General features: G+C 41.2%; 1 protein-coding gene across 18 annotated transcripts in view; it reads right to left on the reverse strand.

Annotated features, from left to right (window-relative positions):
* LOC117262796 (neuronal cell adhesion molecule-like) overlaps window positions 1–17,815 on the reverse strand; it is a 113,148-nt gene that overhangs the window by 13,627 nt on the left and 81,706 nt on the right. For 7 of the 18 annotated variants that reach the window (XM_078167761.1, XM_078167760.1, XM_033635942.2 and 4 more), the window contains exons 6-24: window positions 17,689–17,811; window positions 15,827–15,997; window positions 15,215–15,271; window positions 12,250–12,361; window positions 11,951–12,135; window positions 11,628–11,762; window positions 9,753–9,896; window positions 9,533–9,644; window positions 9,288–9,454; window positions 7,648–7,795; window positions 7,338–7,462; window positions 6,981–7,010; window positions 6,117–6,218; window positions 3,635–3,832; window positions 2,178–2,248; window positions 1,755–1,980; window positions 1,490–1,605; window positions 1,198–1,402; window positions 33–155 (exon numbers count right to left, since the gene is read on the reverse strand). In XM_078167761.1, coding sequence (XP_078023887.1) covers window positions 33–155; window positions 1,198–1,402; window positions 1,490–1,605; window positions 1,755–1,980; window positions 2,178–2,248; window positions 3,635–3,832; window positions 6,117–6,218; window positions 6,981–7,010; window positions 7,338–7,462; window positions 7,648–7,795; window positions 9,288–9,454; window positions 9,533–9,644; window positions 9,753–9,896; window positions 11,628–11,762; window positions 11,951–12,135; window positions 12,250–12,361; window positions 15,215–15,271; window positions 15,827–15,997; window positions 17,689–17,811 — 2,550 coding nt within the window. The remainder of the gene's footprint in view (window positions 1–32; window positions 156–1,197; window positions 1,403–1,489; window positions 1,606–1,754; window positions 1,981–2,177; window positions 2,249–3,634; window positions 3,833–6,116; window positions 6,219–6,980; window positions 7,011–7,337; window positions 7,463–7,647; window positions 7,796–9,287; window positions 9,455–9,532; window positions 9,645–9,752; window positions 9,897–11,627; window positions 11,763–11,950; window positions 12,136–12,249; window positions 12,362–15,214; window positions 15,272–15,826; window positions 15,998–17,688; window positions 17,812–17,815) is intronic. The other 11 variants (XM_033635944.2, XM_033635937.2, XM_033635932.2 and 8 more) reach the window with 3 other exon arrangements.

A 17,815-nucleotide genomic window follows, 5' to 3' on the forward strand; every position in this document is an offset into this window, starting at 1 on the left:
TTCACTGGGCAAAGATATAAAAGCTTAGTTACCTGGCTGATATTTGAGGGTGTAGCCGGTGATACGTCCATTACGGTCATGAGGAGGATTCCATTCAAGGGTTAGAGAGTCCAGGTTGAGGTTGGTGACCACGAGGGAAGTCGGAGCACTCGGCACTGCAGATAAGACATAAATAATCAGACTTTACATAAGTTCTTTAAAAGATAGTTATTTTTACTTTTACCTGTTGTGCTATTTACAAATCTAGATAGCTTTGGTGTGAGTTGCAGTATTGGAGATATCGGCCATAGAGATTTCAGCCTCCTCTCGATTATAATGAAACTAGATGGTACTCGGCTTGTGGTGCTCAAAGCGCCAAAATAATTGATTTAAAAAAACTCAACAGCAATGTCTCTTTCCAGAAATCATGACCAGGTTACTCAAGATAATCCACAGACCTTGTTGTGAGCAGTTTCATGCAGAACTATTTTATTTCTACCGAACTACACTCACAAACTGTATCGTCATGCATAAGTAAGTGTTCATCTTCTCATGGACGAGAGACTAACACTTGTGACAGCATGAGATGTAAACGATAGGGTACCCCTCTGCTGAGCTGTAACGTTAGCTAGCTCAGTGGTGCTAGGTGAGCTAGCAGTAGATGCACACTTCCTTCTGCACAGTGATACTGCTGGCAGGTGTAGGTTGGTAGAAAGAAAGTAGTTCCTGCATTAATCTGCTCACAACAAGGTCTGTGGATTATCTTGAGTAACCGGGTCATGATTTCTGGAAAGAGACATTGCTGTTGAGTTTTTCAAATGTATTATTTCTGGGGCGTCGGTAGCGTAGTGGATAGTGCCGGCGCCCCATGTACAGAGGCGACGCCTCGCTGCAGCGGTCGCAGGCTCGACTCCGGCTTGCGACCATTTCTACAAGTCACCCCCCGCTCTCTCTCTCACCCCCTTCACTCTGTCCTATACAATAAAAAGCAAAAAAGCCCAAAAAAATAATCTTAAAAAAAAAAAAAATTATTATAATTCCTGGCCACCTAGTTTCATTATATTTGAGAGAGGGCAGAAATCTCTTTGGCTGATATCTCCAACAACTCACACCAAAACCATCTAGACAGATAAATAGCTGATGTGCATTTAAGAGTTTTTAATTTGGTAACTAGTTTATTTTTTGAGGAGAAAAAAGAAAGAGCACTCCTTCTCCTACCTCCTTCAGGTGTCTCAAACTGCTGGGTGGGGCTGGAGGGACCCTCTCCCTTGCCGTTAAAAACCCTGACATTGAATGAGTAGAGACTGAAGGGGTGCAGTCCGGGCAGCATGCCGTGAGTGTGGTTTCCACTGAAGGTCAGGATCTGCTTCTCCACATGATGGGGGTTGTGTTTGTGGAGGCTGCGCTCTCTCCAGTAGTAAACCTACAAGACACAGTTAGGATATTAAGTGTTAAGTGTGTGTGTATAATAGGTGGCATTGGTGTACATGTTACACTGATTGTACTGTACCTTAAATCCCTTGAGATGTCCTCGTATTAATCTGGAGGGCACAGAATCCCAGTGTACTTCAGCCAGAGTGCTGTTCAGCACCACAGCATGCACATTTCCTGGAGCTGCTACCGGCACTGTACGACAGACAAGGAATGCAACAACAGCTGAATACAGAAGGAAACACACTGAGTAAATGTTCTAGGCCACACAGCCGAGTGCATCACCCCACAGTCTTGTATGTAGTGCATTTTTTTTTAAGGGTCTTAGAGGTGATCTAACTCACAGTCCTCTCCTGAGTAGCCGTGGGCAATAGCAGGCTCAGGTCCAGCTCCATAGTCATTCATAGCCTGAACTTTTAGCTCATATGGAACAAATGTGGGCGTTCCAGACACAACAAACTTGGAGTTGTTAGCCACAGTCACAGAGGTCCAAACACTGTCCACAGCCTTCTGCCGCCACATCACTTTATAGTGAAGCCCTGGACCATTAGACTGGAGGCCTGTCAGCGGCTGCAGAGGAGAAAGTTTTAAATGCAACTTGTTCTTCAATACAAAGACAGCAAAGTAAGAAAAGAGAAAGCTCATGAGACCAGGCAATAACAAAACTATTCTTCATAGTGCAGAGACATTTTTATGTTTCATGGTGCTCCCTGGAAAACAGAAAATGCTTCATGGTTAAAACAGACAGATTTCTACAACTGTATTACCTTCCATGAGATTACAAGATTATCATGTTCTGTTCCAAATCCCGTGACACCTGTTGGGTTCTCGTCTGGAGCTAAAACAAAAAAGAAAAAGATCAATATAATGATTTGCCAACAAAAGCTGATACATATGCAGTCTTACTTTAAAGTGGATCTATCATGCCTTTCCTTATTTTCTGTAATGTTACAGTGTTGGATGTTCATATTAAACATGGCCAAAGTTTCAAATGATGAAGTGAACGAAGGCAAAAATAATCCCTGTGAGACAAAACATTAGGCTTCAGACTGTTCTGAATACTCTGTGTACAGTGTTTTTACTACTTTTAGACGAGCTGACGTCAGCTCGTGATGAATTACTTTATATCGTTACCTACCCCAGGCACACTACTCCACATTACACCGCCTACACTGCTACATGAGACTACTTGCTAACATCAGGGAAACATGTAATCTTTGTTGCCAATGTTGTTTATTTCTCCCCGATTTCGAATTAGATTCCTGCTGAATGGGCTGGCTATGTTAAGAAGCTTTTATTGGTGATGTTTCACTGTAAAACAGTGCCACTATTCTCCATTACAATCTTTCCCTGTTACAATGACAGTGCAGAGACGCCGATGCGAAAGACTTGGACACACTAACCAATCAGAGGAGACTGGGTTTTTGGGGGAAGGGGCTTAAAGACACAGGCACTGACCATTAACCTTTTGAACCTAAGCAAATTGGCTGGATTTCTTTTAAAAACATGAGAAGAAGGTAGTGAGTAATGAAAGAAGAAATGACCCAAAAAATTTGCAAGAAATTGCTAAAAAGAGAGAGAAAAAAAAAATTAAAAGAAAATTTGTAAAAAAAAAAAAAAAAAAAAAAAAAAATAATAATAATAATAAAAGGAAGAAAGAAAATTAAAAACAAACAAACAATGAAATGACCTGGAAAGAGTGTTTAAAATTATAATAATTCTGTAACAAGAATTTCAAATGTAATAATAATAATTAAAAATGTGTTTTTTCCCTAGCTTTTTAAAAATAATTTTCTAAATCTATTGTTTTTATTTTATTTTATTCTATTTTATTTTATTTGTTACTGAGTTGCTCATTGCCTTTTTCCCCATGTTTTTCAAAGAAATCACACCAATTTGCTCAGGGTTCAAAGGTTTCAATACTTGCTAGGCGTCTGAAAGCATCACAAGAAAAGTGATGTGGCTCCAGCTTTCAAAGAGTTAAAGCATGTAAACATGTTTTAGCACAAACTCAAAATACAAGTGTGAACCTGAAAATGAGCAAAATATGTCCCCTTTAAATCATTTACTCACATAAGAGCCATGATTTCCAAGACAGAATTATTCATATTTTAAAAACATCAGCAGATTTGTTGATTATTTATGTCCTATTAAAACACAATTAATTTACAGAGTGAGATTTCACAAGGCCATCAGAAACTCTACAGGGCAGACGAGTCTGTACCTGCAGGTTCTGTCTTGTACATTCTGGAGGGGAAGCTGGGGCGGCTGAGACCCATGGCATTGTGGGCCAAAACTCTGAAGGTGTAGTGCATGTAGGGTGACAGTTTGAGGTGAGCTGTCGTCTTCGTTCCAGGGACCTCGGTGAGATTATGCCAGTGCCCCCGGTGGTGCAGTGAGTCTTCATACTGGATCAGAAATTCTGTGTTAAAAAAAAAAAAAAAGAGACAAATATTGAACATAACTAACTGAACATTTTATACACGGCCTGATAGAATATTGGGAATGAATACCCTCGAGTGATTTTTGGAAACTGTAACGCTAAAGCTAAAAGATTTGCTTAAATATGTCTTAACATGCTATTTCTGGCAGTGCTGGGGATTTAGCCATGAGGAGATTATGTTGCAGCGGTGGCGGGAGGCGTTTTAATGGACATTTTGTTGTTGTTGTTGTTGTTGTTGTTGTTTGTTGTGCTGTTAAAACTTGTCACCACTGGACTCTATTGTAACCAATGATTTCAAGCTGACCTCAGCTATTGTCCTCCATCACTGAAGAAACTACAAACTCTTTACAGCTTGCTTTCAGGCCTGTAGATGGTAAATAGTAAATGGACTGCACTTGTATAGGGTCTTTGTAGTCTTCAGACCACTCAAAGTGCTTTTTACACTACGTCACATCCACCCCTTCACACACACATTCGCACACTGGTGGCCGAGGCCATCTACTACTCAGTAATCATTCACATGCACTTACACACCAATGGAACAGCCATCAGGTACAATTTGGGGTTGAGTATCTTGCCCAAGGATACTTTGAAATGTGAAATGAACCGGTAATCTTCAAATTGGTGGACGACCTGCTCTACCTCAGAGCCACAGCCACTGCCTGTAGATGTGTCCGCTTTCCAAAACACAGATTTAGGGATTCTTTCACTGACTTTTCGAACCCTCACGTTCTGTGTATCAGTCTGATTCTGTTCACATGTCCGACAACATGCCAAAAATGTTATTAATCAAAGGGGTACTCCAGTGATTTGCACTTCTATAATGCTGGGAGACTCATTAGAGACAGATGTTTCAAAAATGTCAAAATTGAAGCAGCAGCAGATTTTTAGTCCCCAGTATGGGACTCCAAAAGTGCTGAATCCTAAAAGTCCCATTATGTAAATTAAAAGCAACTTTAATCAAACAGTCCCTGCCTGCCGTATGCCCACTTCTTTCAAATGACACACCACAAGTTTTTAATGCAAGCTTTCTGCATGAAGATTAGTTCAGACTGCAGCATATCATTCATTCTGCTGAGAAGGGGTTCGGCTGCAATCTGTCGATCCCAGTGGGCAGGAGAGATCATGGCCGACCCCATCCACCCTGGACTCAAAGTCTTTGAAACACTCCTTCTGGTAGGCTGCCGACCATCAAGACTATAACCTCACACCACAAGAACAGTTTCTTTCCAACTGCAGGGAGCCTCATTGACACATTTTCAACCGCTTATCTGAAGGTGGGTCATCGGGGCAGCAGGCTGAGCAAAGTATTTCAGACGCGGGATATAGGACACAGTCGTAAACGTTCTCCAAATCCACAAAGCCCATGTAGACTGGATGTGCAAACTCCCACGACCCCTCCAGCAGCCCTGCAAAGGTACAGAGCTGGTCAACTGGTCCATGACCAGGACGGAATCTGCATTGCTCCTCCTGAATCCGAGGTTCAACAATCGGTTGGAGCCTTCTTTCCAGCACCCTGGAATAAACTTTCCCCGGTAGCGTGAGCAGTGTGATACCCCTATAATTGGATTACACTCTGCGGTGCCCTTTTTTAAAATTGGGAACCACCACCCTAATCTGCCACTCTGCAGGCACCGTACCCAACCTCCACGCAACACTGAAAACGCTTGTCAGCCAAGACAGCCCTACAATATCTAGAGTGTTCAGCATCTCATCCACACCTGGCACCTTGCCACAGGGGAGCTTTTTGACTACCTCAGCCACCTCTGCCAGGGATACGTGCGAGAGATGTCCTCAGTCTTCAGACTCTGCCTCCTCCAGGAGTTCCTCAAAGTGCTCCTTCCACTGCTCGACAATATCCCCAGTCGGCACTTATCCTCCCCCACTGAACACAGCCTGAGACAAGTCTTGCTTTCCCTTCCTGAGGTGTCTACCAGTCTACCAGAACTTCCTTGAGGCCAAGCAAAAGTCCTTCTCCATAGCCTCCCTGAACTCCAGTTACAGTACTTTCCTTTTAATATTTTTATTGTATGTTAAATGTATGCACCAATGTCCAAGGCAAATTCCTTGTGCGATCACCTACTTGATAAAAAATCTTATTCTGATTCTGGTTCTAAATCAGTTTTTATTCCTGTGTGAATTATGTCAAGTGTCCCTTTAAAAACTTCTGTGCATCTGCTTTATTTTTCGTTTTAGCACAGACATCTTGGATAAGGTGCACAAAGACACTCCTCTAACAGACACACACATATTTAAGACATACTCTCAATAGGGCTGTTATGTTCATCCCCAGGGGTCCAAGTGAGCTGCACACTCCTCTTTTTCTGGTCTGTCAGCTCCAGGTCAGTTGGAGCGTCAGGTCGCTCTGGGGGAGATACAGAACATGCAGCGACATCAGCACACATTTACAGTTACAGAACACGAAAGGTTCATGCCACAAGAACACGACGCAAAACAAAAGGGGATTTTTTTGTTACATGAATGTGTTTCTGTGACACTAGAATCATAATAAATGTTGGTTTAACCAAGCACACTTTTCAGTTACTCCCCCGTTTCTTTATGTGTTTCATTTAATGGTGTTTTGCATGCAGACTCTGCATCATGCATATGAAACACCTGATGCTCGACTGAGAATCTTCCATAATCACTCTGCATGAAATGGAGTCTTGGGCTCACGAGAGAGGTTAAATTGATGCTCATGTTTTGGAATTGTAATGATAAAGTGAAACGCATGCTTGGAATAAATGAGTGATGAGGAAATGGCACATTTGAAAAGATCCCAAGTGGTGCAATGGGAAGATGTCAGCTTTGCAAATTATCTTTGCATTCAAGAGTGAGTGGAAATTGCTTCCTCTTTGCAGAAGTGTTTAGGGTTTAATGCATTCAAACTTTATGCACTTTTGGGAAAATGGAAAAACATACAAAAACTTATGAAAAAAAACCCTTCAAGACAAAAACAAATAAATGCTGGTAAACAAAATGAAAATTAAAAGTGCTTTGTGACTGCAAAAAAACCCCCACATCTTCGGGCCACAACATGCTTCTCTTAACAATAACATAGAACAAACATGACACAAGCCCATGTCAGCTGCGCACAGCTGGGTGCTCGTGTGTGCTGCAGGTTTACCGTAGACAACAGCTGGTGTTGGTGTGGCCTCTGCCAGGTAGGAGGGCAGGAGTGAAATAGGGAGTTTAGTGGTCAGTCAGCCATAAGAAAACAAAGAAGATTATCTGGCTCACTAAGAAGACAACAATCAAATATTCATGCTGCTGACACGATAGCTGGCTAAATCCGCTCCGACCCTCTTAAGTAAACTCTCAGGCAATTAACCTTGAAGGCCTGAAAGGCAATCTGTTGTGTAAGTTATTATTGGACAGATTCACTTTTCTGGGAAGACCTGAGATGGAGGAAGGGTACACTTTAATAATTTGTGAGTTGGTTTTATGAGTCAGTGAAATTGAGCCTCTGTAAAGCTAAACGTACCGACAACAGTGAGCTCAGCGCTGGCTGAATCATGGTCCAGAGTGGTGTTCATGATGCAGGTGTACACCCCTGCATCATTCTCTGTCACATCTGTGATGGTGAGGCTGTCGGAGTCTACGATTAACCTGTAAACAAAGCATTCGTAAAGAAAGTTTAGCTCTGGACGTGATTTTATAACAAGCATTAATGGAGAAACAGGAACAAGCAGTATAATTTCATTAAAGGTAAGACTGCTCATTAGTGTCTCAATCTATTTAAACTAATGTAGAGAGAGCGTAAACAAAGTGAGACATCTCCAGACAGCTCTGACCTCTCGTCATCAGGCAGCTCTCCGTCGTCTTTGAGCCAGGTCATGGTGGGGATGAGTGAGGGGTCATGTTTCACCTTACACTCAAACACCACAGATCGGCCCCTCTGGACCACTTTGTACTCCGGCTGCTTCAGGATTCGGGTGGGCTCTGATGGGAGGGGGAGAAAGGTTCAGTCTGAATTAAGTGAAGTCAAAGAATCAAAGCAAACATATACCCTGTGTTTGGAATACGGCGTTACTTCACAGAAGTTATTATCAGGGCTGCAACTATTAGTTTCATTAACCGAAAATCTATTTTATTAATTGATCATATAACAATCATTTAGGTTATAAAGCCAGGGCCAGAGCCAGACGTTGTAAACATCTGGGGCTCGGCCCAAACGTAGGGACGTACATGCATCCCTAGGGAGAATTTTTTTCCACATTCCCGGCAGCTATAGAGTCAGAGCACAATGCATCATACCTTGAAAACCACACCCACCTGAGAGGAAAACAATCAGCGCCACAGTATGCAACCAAGAGCTGAGACGTTAATAAAATACCTGTAGCTAGCTAAAAACATTAGATTTCAGCATGTCAAAGGATTATTTTAGTCTTCCTGCTGATGCCTTACATCTCTGTTAGTAGTGCATCCCCACACAAAGCAGCTTTTAGGCATTTTCTGTTATCCACCAGAAGATATAAGTGACAAGGAGGCACTTTCACAGGATACAAAGTCAATGGAGAGAAAACAGAATTGTTTTCCCCTCCAGTGGGGGCAGGACTTAAATGCACTCCATCTTTTGAGTATGCATAGTATGGTATTTTTCAAGTTATCTGAGATAATGGAATGTCTAAAAATCTGTGCATCATCTGGAAAAAACATGCTCGTTATTGAGGAAAAGAATCATCCTGAAGAGCCTACATCATACTTTGTATCCAATTGTTCTCCTGCTGTCTTCATCATCCTGAAACCGTAACACAACAAATGTTGAGGATGACTAATCTTCACTCCTGCCACTGAAAAAGTGGCAAAAATTGTCTTACGTTACTATTTTTAATTTGCATAACATATGTTGGGTGGGAATGTGGTGTAAATAGCATGACCAATCTTGAAACCTATTCTTGTTATACTATGCTGGAGTACAGTTTACAGAATGAATGTTAAGCTCACAAGTCTGTTACATCTGAAATAATGCCATGAAAAATCTGAGCTGCTCTAATTATAAACCAAGGACCCCAAACAATGCCAAGTAAATTTGGACTTTAATACTATGAATTGAATATTAGGCCGACAGAAGAATATTCACTCAGCTATATCTGATTTGTTTTGGAAATAGCATCAATTCTTGGCTGTTAAGAAAGTATTCAGGGCTGAAGACCAAAGCCTCATTTCCACCAAACACTTTCGGCATGGTACCTTTGGAACCAAAAGTAACCCCTCAGACATGGTACCTAGACCCTAGAGTTTCCACAACAAACAGTACTCTTAAATGTGGGTGGGGTTGTTGTTACTTACTGTATTTCCTTCTCACTGGTGACACAGAGAGAAGTCTTCACCTCGTTTATTGTCCGCAGAATGCAGACATTTTTCAGAACAAAATAAAAACAGGCTGCAGTGAATTTAAAAATAGCGGGTTCTCCTGTGCAGAAACACTCACCTTTGACCTCAAGGTAGACGTGATTCTCGTAGATGCCGAGGATGTTTCTGGCCACGCAGGTGTATTTGCCACTATTGTGGGCTTGAGCTACGTGAATCTCTAAAGTCCCATTGTCATGCAGGATGTAAGAGTCTCCATCCAGGGTGCTGGACCGACTGTCTTTGAACCTGAGACAGAGAGGCAGCCACTTTGAGCGTTTGAAGAAACATAAAACACTTTCCTCTGTTAAAAATTCATTAACTCACCATGTAATTTTCGGAATGGGTGACCCGAAGGAAGCGCAGTCCATCAGGGCTGGGTGATTTTTGATGACCTGGTAGACTTTCTGGGCTTGTGTCAGCACTCTGGGCGGCTCCGCTGGATCGAGGCAGCAGCAATTATTGCCATGTTATTATTACACCACGGAAATCAATATAAATGGAAAACAGCGTCCTAATACAAATGGATCTTGTGTAATGAACTTACAGAGCACATTGACAAAAGCATTGGCCAGGAGGTAACCGTAGTCATTGGAGACATTACACTGGTAGACGGCACTGGATCCAGTCTGCACGTTATCGAAGATGATGGTGTCGTCCTCCACCTTCCTGCTGAGATCCTTCGGTGAATCTGTTCATGGATAACAAGAGATAAAACTCTGGCTCTTTGAACTCTGGATGAATCTTGTAGAGAAGATATGAAGTTAAGGGAGAATATTGATGCTGCTCTCATGTCTGTGCACTAAATATGTAACTATAACCAGCAGCTGATTAGCTTAGCTTAGCTTAAAGACTGGAAACCAGGGGGAAGCTAGCATGTCTCTGTGCAAAGGCAACAAAATCTGCCTTTCATATCATCATATCTCGCTTGTTCAACATGTACAAAAAGCAAAGTGTAAAACTGAAAAGCTGTGGTTTTCTGAGTGGTTACGTGTGGGACAAATTCCTAACTGGGTGTACTGACTTCCTGGAGTCTCTCCGCTGGTTGCGAAATTTAAATAACATAAAAAAGCAAAACCACTCACACCGGCAGCGATGCGATTTTGCAATAGTTGCAACACTTGTTCAATAATGCAAATAGATTCGCCAGCAGCAATGTGAATTTGCAAAAAATTAACACTAAGCCACTGACCCAGAGCAGCATCTGACAGTCTGTCTCAGGTAAGGTGTTATATAGCCTCAGGTGCTGTAAGCTATTTTATTGAATTTTCTTTTCCTGAAATACTTTAAGTAAAATTGAGTTCCCTTTGGTATACAGGTATGCAGTTATGTGTACAGTAACGTTGTATGTGTAGTAAGGATGAGCAAGTACACTATTTGTGTCTGTATGTGTTTAACCAACTAAATTATCTGTATCTGTACCGAGACCAAGAGTGGGGTGGGATTTCAATCCAAAGTGGAAGTGGGATCTAAGTACAAATTATATTTTAGGCCTGAAATTGACATTGGTTGACCTGAAGTTGCTATATTTATTATTTATGAGAAAACTATTCATACAAAAGCCTCATAATTTAGCTTCAGGTCATTTTTGATCTAAAGAATAAGAGATTAAAAAGGATTTCCTTCATCACAAGATCAGATATTGACACATTCACTTGTATTGTACTCATATTTGTATAAAGTATACATTATCTGTACCGGATACTAGTTTAATCTGCGTATTTGGCTCAACAAATCTTTTATTGTGAAAGGTAAGAATGGAAGAAGTGGATCTGGTGTGTGCTGTCTTGGTCAGGGTCAAAAATAAGAGCAGTAATAACATTTTTTGTCTTCAAAGCCTCTGTGTTGTTTTAAAATTTTATTTATAGGCACAATATGATTAGTTGCTGTGCCAAAGCTAAAAAAAAAATCTGCCTTGTTCCAAAAAAAATTAAAAAATTAAAAATAAATTGCCTTTTTTGCCACATAATATTCACATTTGTTGTAAAAGTACTCATGACAAAAATAACAGTTTGAAAAAATACACTGACATGCAAATTAATTGCGCGAAGAAAAAAAGTGCCCCTGGTGTTTAAAGGCCTTTGGGGTGCCAATAATTGCTGTATTTTTCAAAAATGTTTAACTGTTCCTTAGAGACAAAATGAAACACTGATGCAACTGATAAATTGCACTTTTTGTGGGATAGAAAAGGGGGTTTTGAAGAAAAACATCTTTATATTTCTCACTGTGGGGCACTGAAAAAAGTAAACGTAACAAACATTAACTCCATCGGAGAAACAAAAATGGTAAACAGAACCAAAATACATCATTTGAAAACAAAAGTCCAGCCTAAAATACTGAAATTAAACAATGCTAAACTTGTGTGAAAAAAGAGAGAGGCCACGTAGACAGAGTTTTACTCAAAGGAGCAGGTTGCACTCACTCTCTATTGGGATGCCATTCATAGCCCAGGTGACTGAGGGCTTGGGCGTGCCACTGGCCCTGCAGGTCAGCAGACCGTTCTCTCCTGGAGCTAGGACAAGGTTCCTGGGGGGGCTGCTGATCCAATACGGAGCAGCTGAAAATAGAACAGAGTGCAGCAGAGGGCTGGAGAATTAATCACTGAACACACTGTCCCGTTGGCATCTGTGCATAAATCAATTATGAGATGGAGGGAGAATGAAGAGACAGAGAGAAGGATTGACTGCGTCACCACATGGTGAACAAAAGCCTGATGGGATACTGTGCACTTCGTTACAGACCCACCTTTGACCGTGACGTGGATGGTGTGGTGCACCGAGCCAAGCCGATTCCTGGCGGTGCAGCGGTAATCTCCTTCGTCTGACTCGGACACATCCACGATGCGCAGCGTCTTCTGGTAGTGCAGGAAAGATGTGCGCTTGGCTGGGAGATCGCTGCTTACTTTGGTCCAGGAGATTTCAGGAGTGGGCCTGGATTCAAAGAGAGAGAGACGGGACAAAGACAAAGAGTGATGATGATGACACTTGAGCAGGTGGGCACTTGAGGCTTTCAGAGCTGAAGTAATGGCGGATTCTTTCACTTACAGTCCTTCGGCAATACACTCCATCTCCAGCATCTGTCCTCTCAACACCATCTTGGAGCTGGAGGGGCCAGATGGGATGAGGAAGGTTGGCCTCCTTTCATCCGCTGGGTCTTCTACAGTTACACACACACACAGATTCACAAAGAAAACTATTACCAACTCTTTTGCCAAGTCCATAAAAGAGTGAAGATCCAGGCCTGAGCCGGGCCCTTCAAATTCACAGTACTTTCCTCTCTGCACTCTGTGGTTTAATGAAACCTCTCGTCTACAATGGGTCTGCAATGCACGGGCACTGAGCCACTTCATTACAGACCACAATGCTCATATTTATGGCTGGATGTAAATTTTACTGTCATGTTGTCTTTTATTGCCGTCTGTGGGCATTTATAGCCAATTAATTACCCTCTATGACTAAAATGAACCTAATATGGAAATGAGAATTAGCGACAAAGTTCCGCCGACTAAATTGGCAAAGAAGTAATCTGCTAAACTAATAATTAAAAGAAACAGACTAAATGTTTATGATGATGGTGATGATGATAAATTAACACCCTGGCATGTGAGCAGTTTGTTGAGTAACTGCTTGCATGTGTCGGGTGAGAAAATGTGTGGTATTGTTTAGACAAAGAGACAAACCAGAAGTTCTTTTTAGCAATGAGATATGAAGTCAAGTGAAAATGATTGGTGACAGATAGATTAGAATTTAACAACTAGATGCGCTCTATAATTAGGCATGGGCAGCGGGGAAAAGAGTGGTTTTGAAAATGAAGATTGCAGCTTGTCGTTTGACAGAGGAAAGGCAAACAAAAAGGAGAGTTTTAACACATCTATACTTTAGGGGGTACATTTATTGTATATCACCAAATCAAAATGACCACTTCTATATCATTTAGTCATGTCTTGTCACTCTGAATTGGGGGGAAAAAAAACAGCGAACCCTTTAAAAACACAAAAAGTATATCAAAACATCCACTCACAAACTCTCACACAACCCGTGCAGTATAATTTAAGACTCATTTATCCAGTTGTATGCTCAGTGCTTTCCGAACACGTGCATTTTCGCCAAAACCTGAAAATTAAACTTACCTATACTCTCTTCAAAGCCAGACTCCAATAAAGGCTTTGAGCGATAATGTATGTGTTTAGGAAGTACTGAGCATACCACTGGATGAATGAGACTTGGAATATAGTGCATGAGTTGTGTGAGAGTATATGAACAGATGTTTTGATATAGTTTTGCTGTTGCTGATGTGATCCCCAGTCAATAAATAAATCAGTATGTTTGCAGTTTCCTGTGGAGGCATCAGAGAAACAAAGCTTTCTTCACAACTTCAGGGTAACACAGTATGACTCACTGATACACAAATGGTAATTTTGTGGATGGATATTTCTTCATTATGTTCAAATGTAATGTTGTAGTATTTAAGATCGGTTTCGGTCTCATCTAGGACTCTATTTGAACTTGGTCTAGTCTCTGTCTCAGACAAAGAGGACTCTGGATTTTATTTCAAGACCAGTCTCGCCTGTGCAAAAAAAGGAGTGTTGAATAAAGATCGTTAAGCTGATTTTAGCTCCTCAGTGTTTGTATTTGTTTCCTAATCGAAAACAAGAGAAAATTCCAATTTAAAAAATTCATCCCTGAAACGCCTTTTGATTATTTTATCCAGACATTTCTTAAAGTACACTTATACATACACTAGGGATGCACGATATTGGATTTTTTGCCAGTATCCAATATGCCGATATGCAACAAGTCATTTGACTGATAACCGATACCAATATTGATATATCCACATTTTCCCCTACCTAATTTTAGTACATACATACTCTTGTCGTGACGGCCCATCAGCAGATGGAGACATGAAATACAGTACTTTTCAATGTATGTAATATTCATTCATTGTGCAAAACAAGAAAAAGCATGTTTGACGATTCATGTAGTTTATTTTAAAACTGATATCAGCTGATACTGGTGATGTGCCGTATTATTGTGCATCCCTAACAAACACACATATATTCAGTTTGGCAATAGAGGAGGTGAATGAAGAGGGAATTTCATTAGTTTTTTTGGGGTGTTTTTATCGTAATGTGTCTCTTTCAGATCAATTTGAGGAGTGTCTATAGTTTGCGTTTCATCCTAAGTGTGTCTTGCGGTGTGGGACTCGAAGTGGTCTGGTCTTGGTCATGACTTAGTCTCAGTTTAGGTGGTCTTGATACAGTGGTTCTCAACCAGGGGTCCTTGAGGGAGTTCAAGGGAGTCCCCATAAAAATGCTTAATAGTTTAATTTCTCTATTCAATCACTATAAAAGTGAGCCCAATGTGAGTAAGAGTGACTATTCCAGAGATAAGTTTCTCTTCTCTCAAGGTTATCTCCTCAACTGTAGCCGACAGATTTAGAATTCTGGTCTTAATCATTTGTCACAACCAAAATCTTTTCACATGAAGATCACTGAAGTGATATTTTATCAAATGGTGTCCACGACCTAACTTGTATCAATTTAGGGGTCCTTCGCACAAAAAATGTTGAGAGCTGGTGGTCTTGGCGACAACACTGTTTAAATTACTACCTCATTACTTTTTTTTTTATTAAAATGTAGTTTTCAAAGCTCAAGACTGTACAGATGTTTATTACATGGACAGTGGAATCATCATGCAGCGCTGGTTTAAGCAGTTCATAGGAGAAAGTGAACAGTTATCAAAAGGGTTTTGATTGGATAGAGCAGGAGTGGCAGAGGGATAGAGCATTAACTTGTTGGATTTAAGGGTTAGTGGGTAACAGCTAGAGTTTAGAGCTCTATGTTGGGGGGTAAACACTAGAGGGTGCCACATCTCACCCCTAAATACATCAGTGAGATTGTAGGAAGCTTTGGGTTGGCGGGTTGAAGGGTTAGTGTTAGTGGGTAAAAGCTAGAGTTTGGAGCTCGAGGTTGGGTGGAGGTAAACACTAGAGGGTGCCAAAACTCACCACTAAATAAATCAGTGTCATTGTAAAAAGCTGCCATTGTGTCATTGATTGCATCCACTGTAACACAACAGAAAAAATCAAACACGCCACAGGTTGAAACCATCAGGCACATGGGAGAGAAAACAAAAACAACTTAATATGAGAGTGTACAGAATAAAAACAAAACTTTAAAACCACTCAAAAGTCAGAGATGAGGGGTGACAGTCAGAAGAATCTTGTGGGAACAGCATGCCGTCATGTCAACTGCAAAATGCTGCGCTGAATGAGAGCAGCCTTTGTTGTTGGTGGAGAGCGCGTATACAGAACGTCTCACAGAAGTAATAAAATGAACGCCTGCCTGGCAGATAGTGCTGGGAGCCATGAGAGCTCTGACAATATGCCTTTTCAGTGGGATGACGACCACTGGCGTCTCTGGGGATGGGATCAGAGATAGGAAATGTTGTTTTCCTCCTACGCAGTCAGGCTTGCACATACTACTGTGAATGAACTGCCGCTCATGTGGACACATTACACGCAAAGTCACACTCTAGTTATCGCTGTCATAGTAGCTCATTTGACCTCCTTCATCTTGGTTTCTTCTCCTCAAACACACACATACACTGTCAGACTTACGGTTGAGGACCTTGACGGTGATGGGTTGTTTCTGCTGGATGGTTTGTGTGTATGGGAAGCGGGCATAGCAGATGTAGTCGTTCCTGGAATCCTCTCGGAGTACATTAGAGAAGTAAAGGTCTCCGTTCAGGGACTGGGACACCCTGCTGCTCTGAGGCAGCCTCTGGAAGTCTGAAATGTACAGCAGGTTTAATTATTTGAATTTCAATACATGATACTGTAGTTATAGGTAGAGAGTTGGATGAAAGATAAACTGGTGTAGTTCTTAAGTTTTCATTGGAACACCTCTGGGACACCTGTGGATTATCCAAAATAACTGGGATACTGCTTCTGGAAAGAGGAGTACATCCCAGAGAGAATGGTCTCAAAACCTAGACAAGTTAATCTAAAACTTATGATTGTGTGTTTATTCTAGACCACACCCCAAAGGCCATTTTATTTATTTTTTATTAAATCTTTTGACTGCATCGCATGATCGTCCTCAGCAGATGGAGTTCTGATTTTTGGATCTTTGAAAGCTCCATAACAGCTACTAAAGCTGTTGTTTCCAAATTCGGAAATGAACTTTCAATCTCAACCTTTAACACAGCATGGACGAGAAGTGGCTCATAAAAAATGGAAATTTGAAAATCTACATTTCTATTTCCAACTGACTCGAATGTACTTGATGAATTAAAATACAGTACACCAATGTGCATACAGTACTAAAATTCCTCAGGTGATGTATCTTATCTTATCAGGTTGAACGTCAGGTTTCCTAGGAATGGTGCTTTGAGGTACATTTGGGTGTGTCATAGGTCTATGGTTCTCAACTGGTCCAGCCACAGGGTCCAGAATTCTCTTTAGTCATTCGTTTATGGCCATGTTGTCAAGCTAGTTTGCTGTCTCTGTCAAGTAGCTGTCCATTAGTCACTCACTTTACAGTAGGGGAACAGCACTTCAAAATAAAAGCTCTGTACTTAAAAATAAAGTGTTATTTCCAAACTTGACACCTTTGCGAGTCACTTGTGGTCCATTCAGAATGGACCCATGACCCACTTTTGGACCATGACCCACCAATTGGGAACCACTGTCAAAGGTGTTACCAAATCAGCAGCAATATTTGCAATGTAAAAGTATGTTTCGAGGGCCAATAAAGCCCCTTTGAATCAAACTGAATTAAACTCCACTGTATTAATGGGCAGTGTGCTTATGCAACAACGGGGTGTTTAACACACCACTGTTTCCCTTTGAATAAATGTGTTGCTGTGTTTTGTCAGGGCTGAATGTGCTGTAGGCTAGGAGGCTGGCCGGAAAGGGAATCACATGTATATCCTACTAATATCCCATTTCTATACTAATACACCTCATTAAAATAACATCAAACATCGATGCTGTACAGTCATAAAAATATATGATCATGATCCAGAACAGCTAACTAAACCAAAATTATCTGCACAACTAGATAAGTGAGCCTGTGCTTTTTTTTGTAATTTTGGTGAACTGACCCTTTAAAATTAACAAATGTAATAAATGAAATACTAGTTAAGCATGATACTTAGTGTGATAACATTAAATACACAGGACCAGGCATGAGACTAATAGTGGCCCTAATTAATTGCAGCGGCAGAGTGATTGTGTGTCTCAGCATGAAGACCATATTTCCCATAAACCCCTGCTTCTCTGCAATAGACAAGGCAAGTGATGGCTGCCGCTGTTCATATCAATCATTTCAATGTAAAAAACATTATGTGTATGTGACACATTTATATTTAAAAGCCGAAAACAGAACATTAACTTTGAGTAACACTAACATGGATCGTCCCAACCTTACAGGTAAGTCAGTGTGTTTTGATGTGTTCATGTATGACTGAAGCGCTCACTGTTGTCCATCCAGAATATGATGGGAGGGGGCAGGCCAGCAGGGGGTCGACACGGCAGCACCAGGGACACACCCTCCTGAACCACGATTGGCTTGATTTTCTCCTTCGACCACAAGGGGGACCCTGC

This window comes from Epinephelus lanceolatus, chromosome 5 (assembly GCF_041903045.1).
Source record: "Epinephelus lanceolatus isolate andai-2023 chromosome 5, ASM4190304v1, whole genome shotgun sequence".
Taxonomy (NCBI): Eukaryota; Metazoa; Chordata; class Actinopteri; order Perciformes; family Serranidae; genus Epinephelus; species Epinephelus lanceolatus.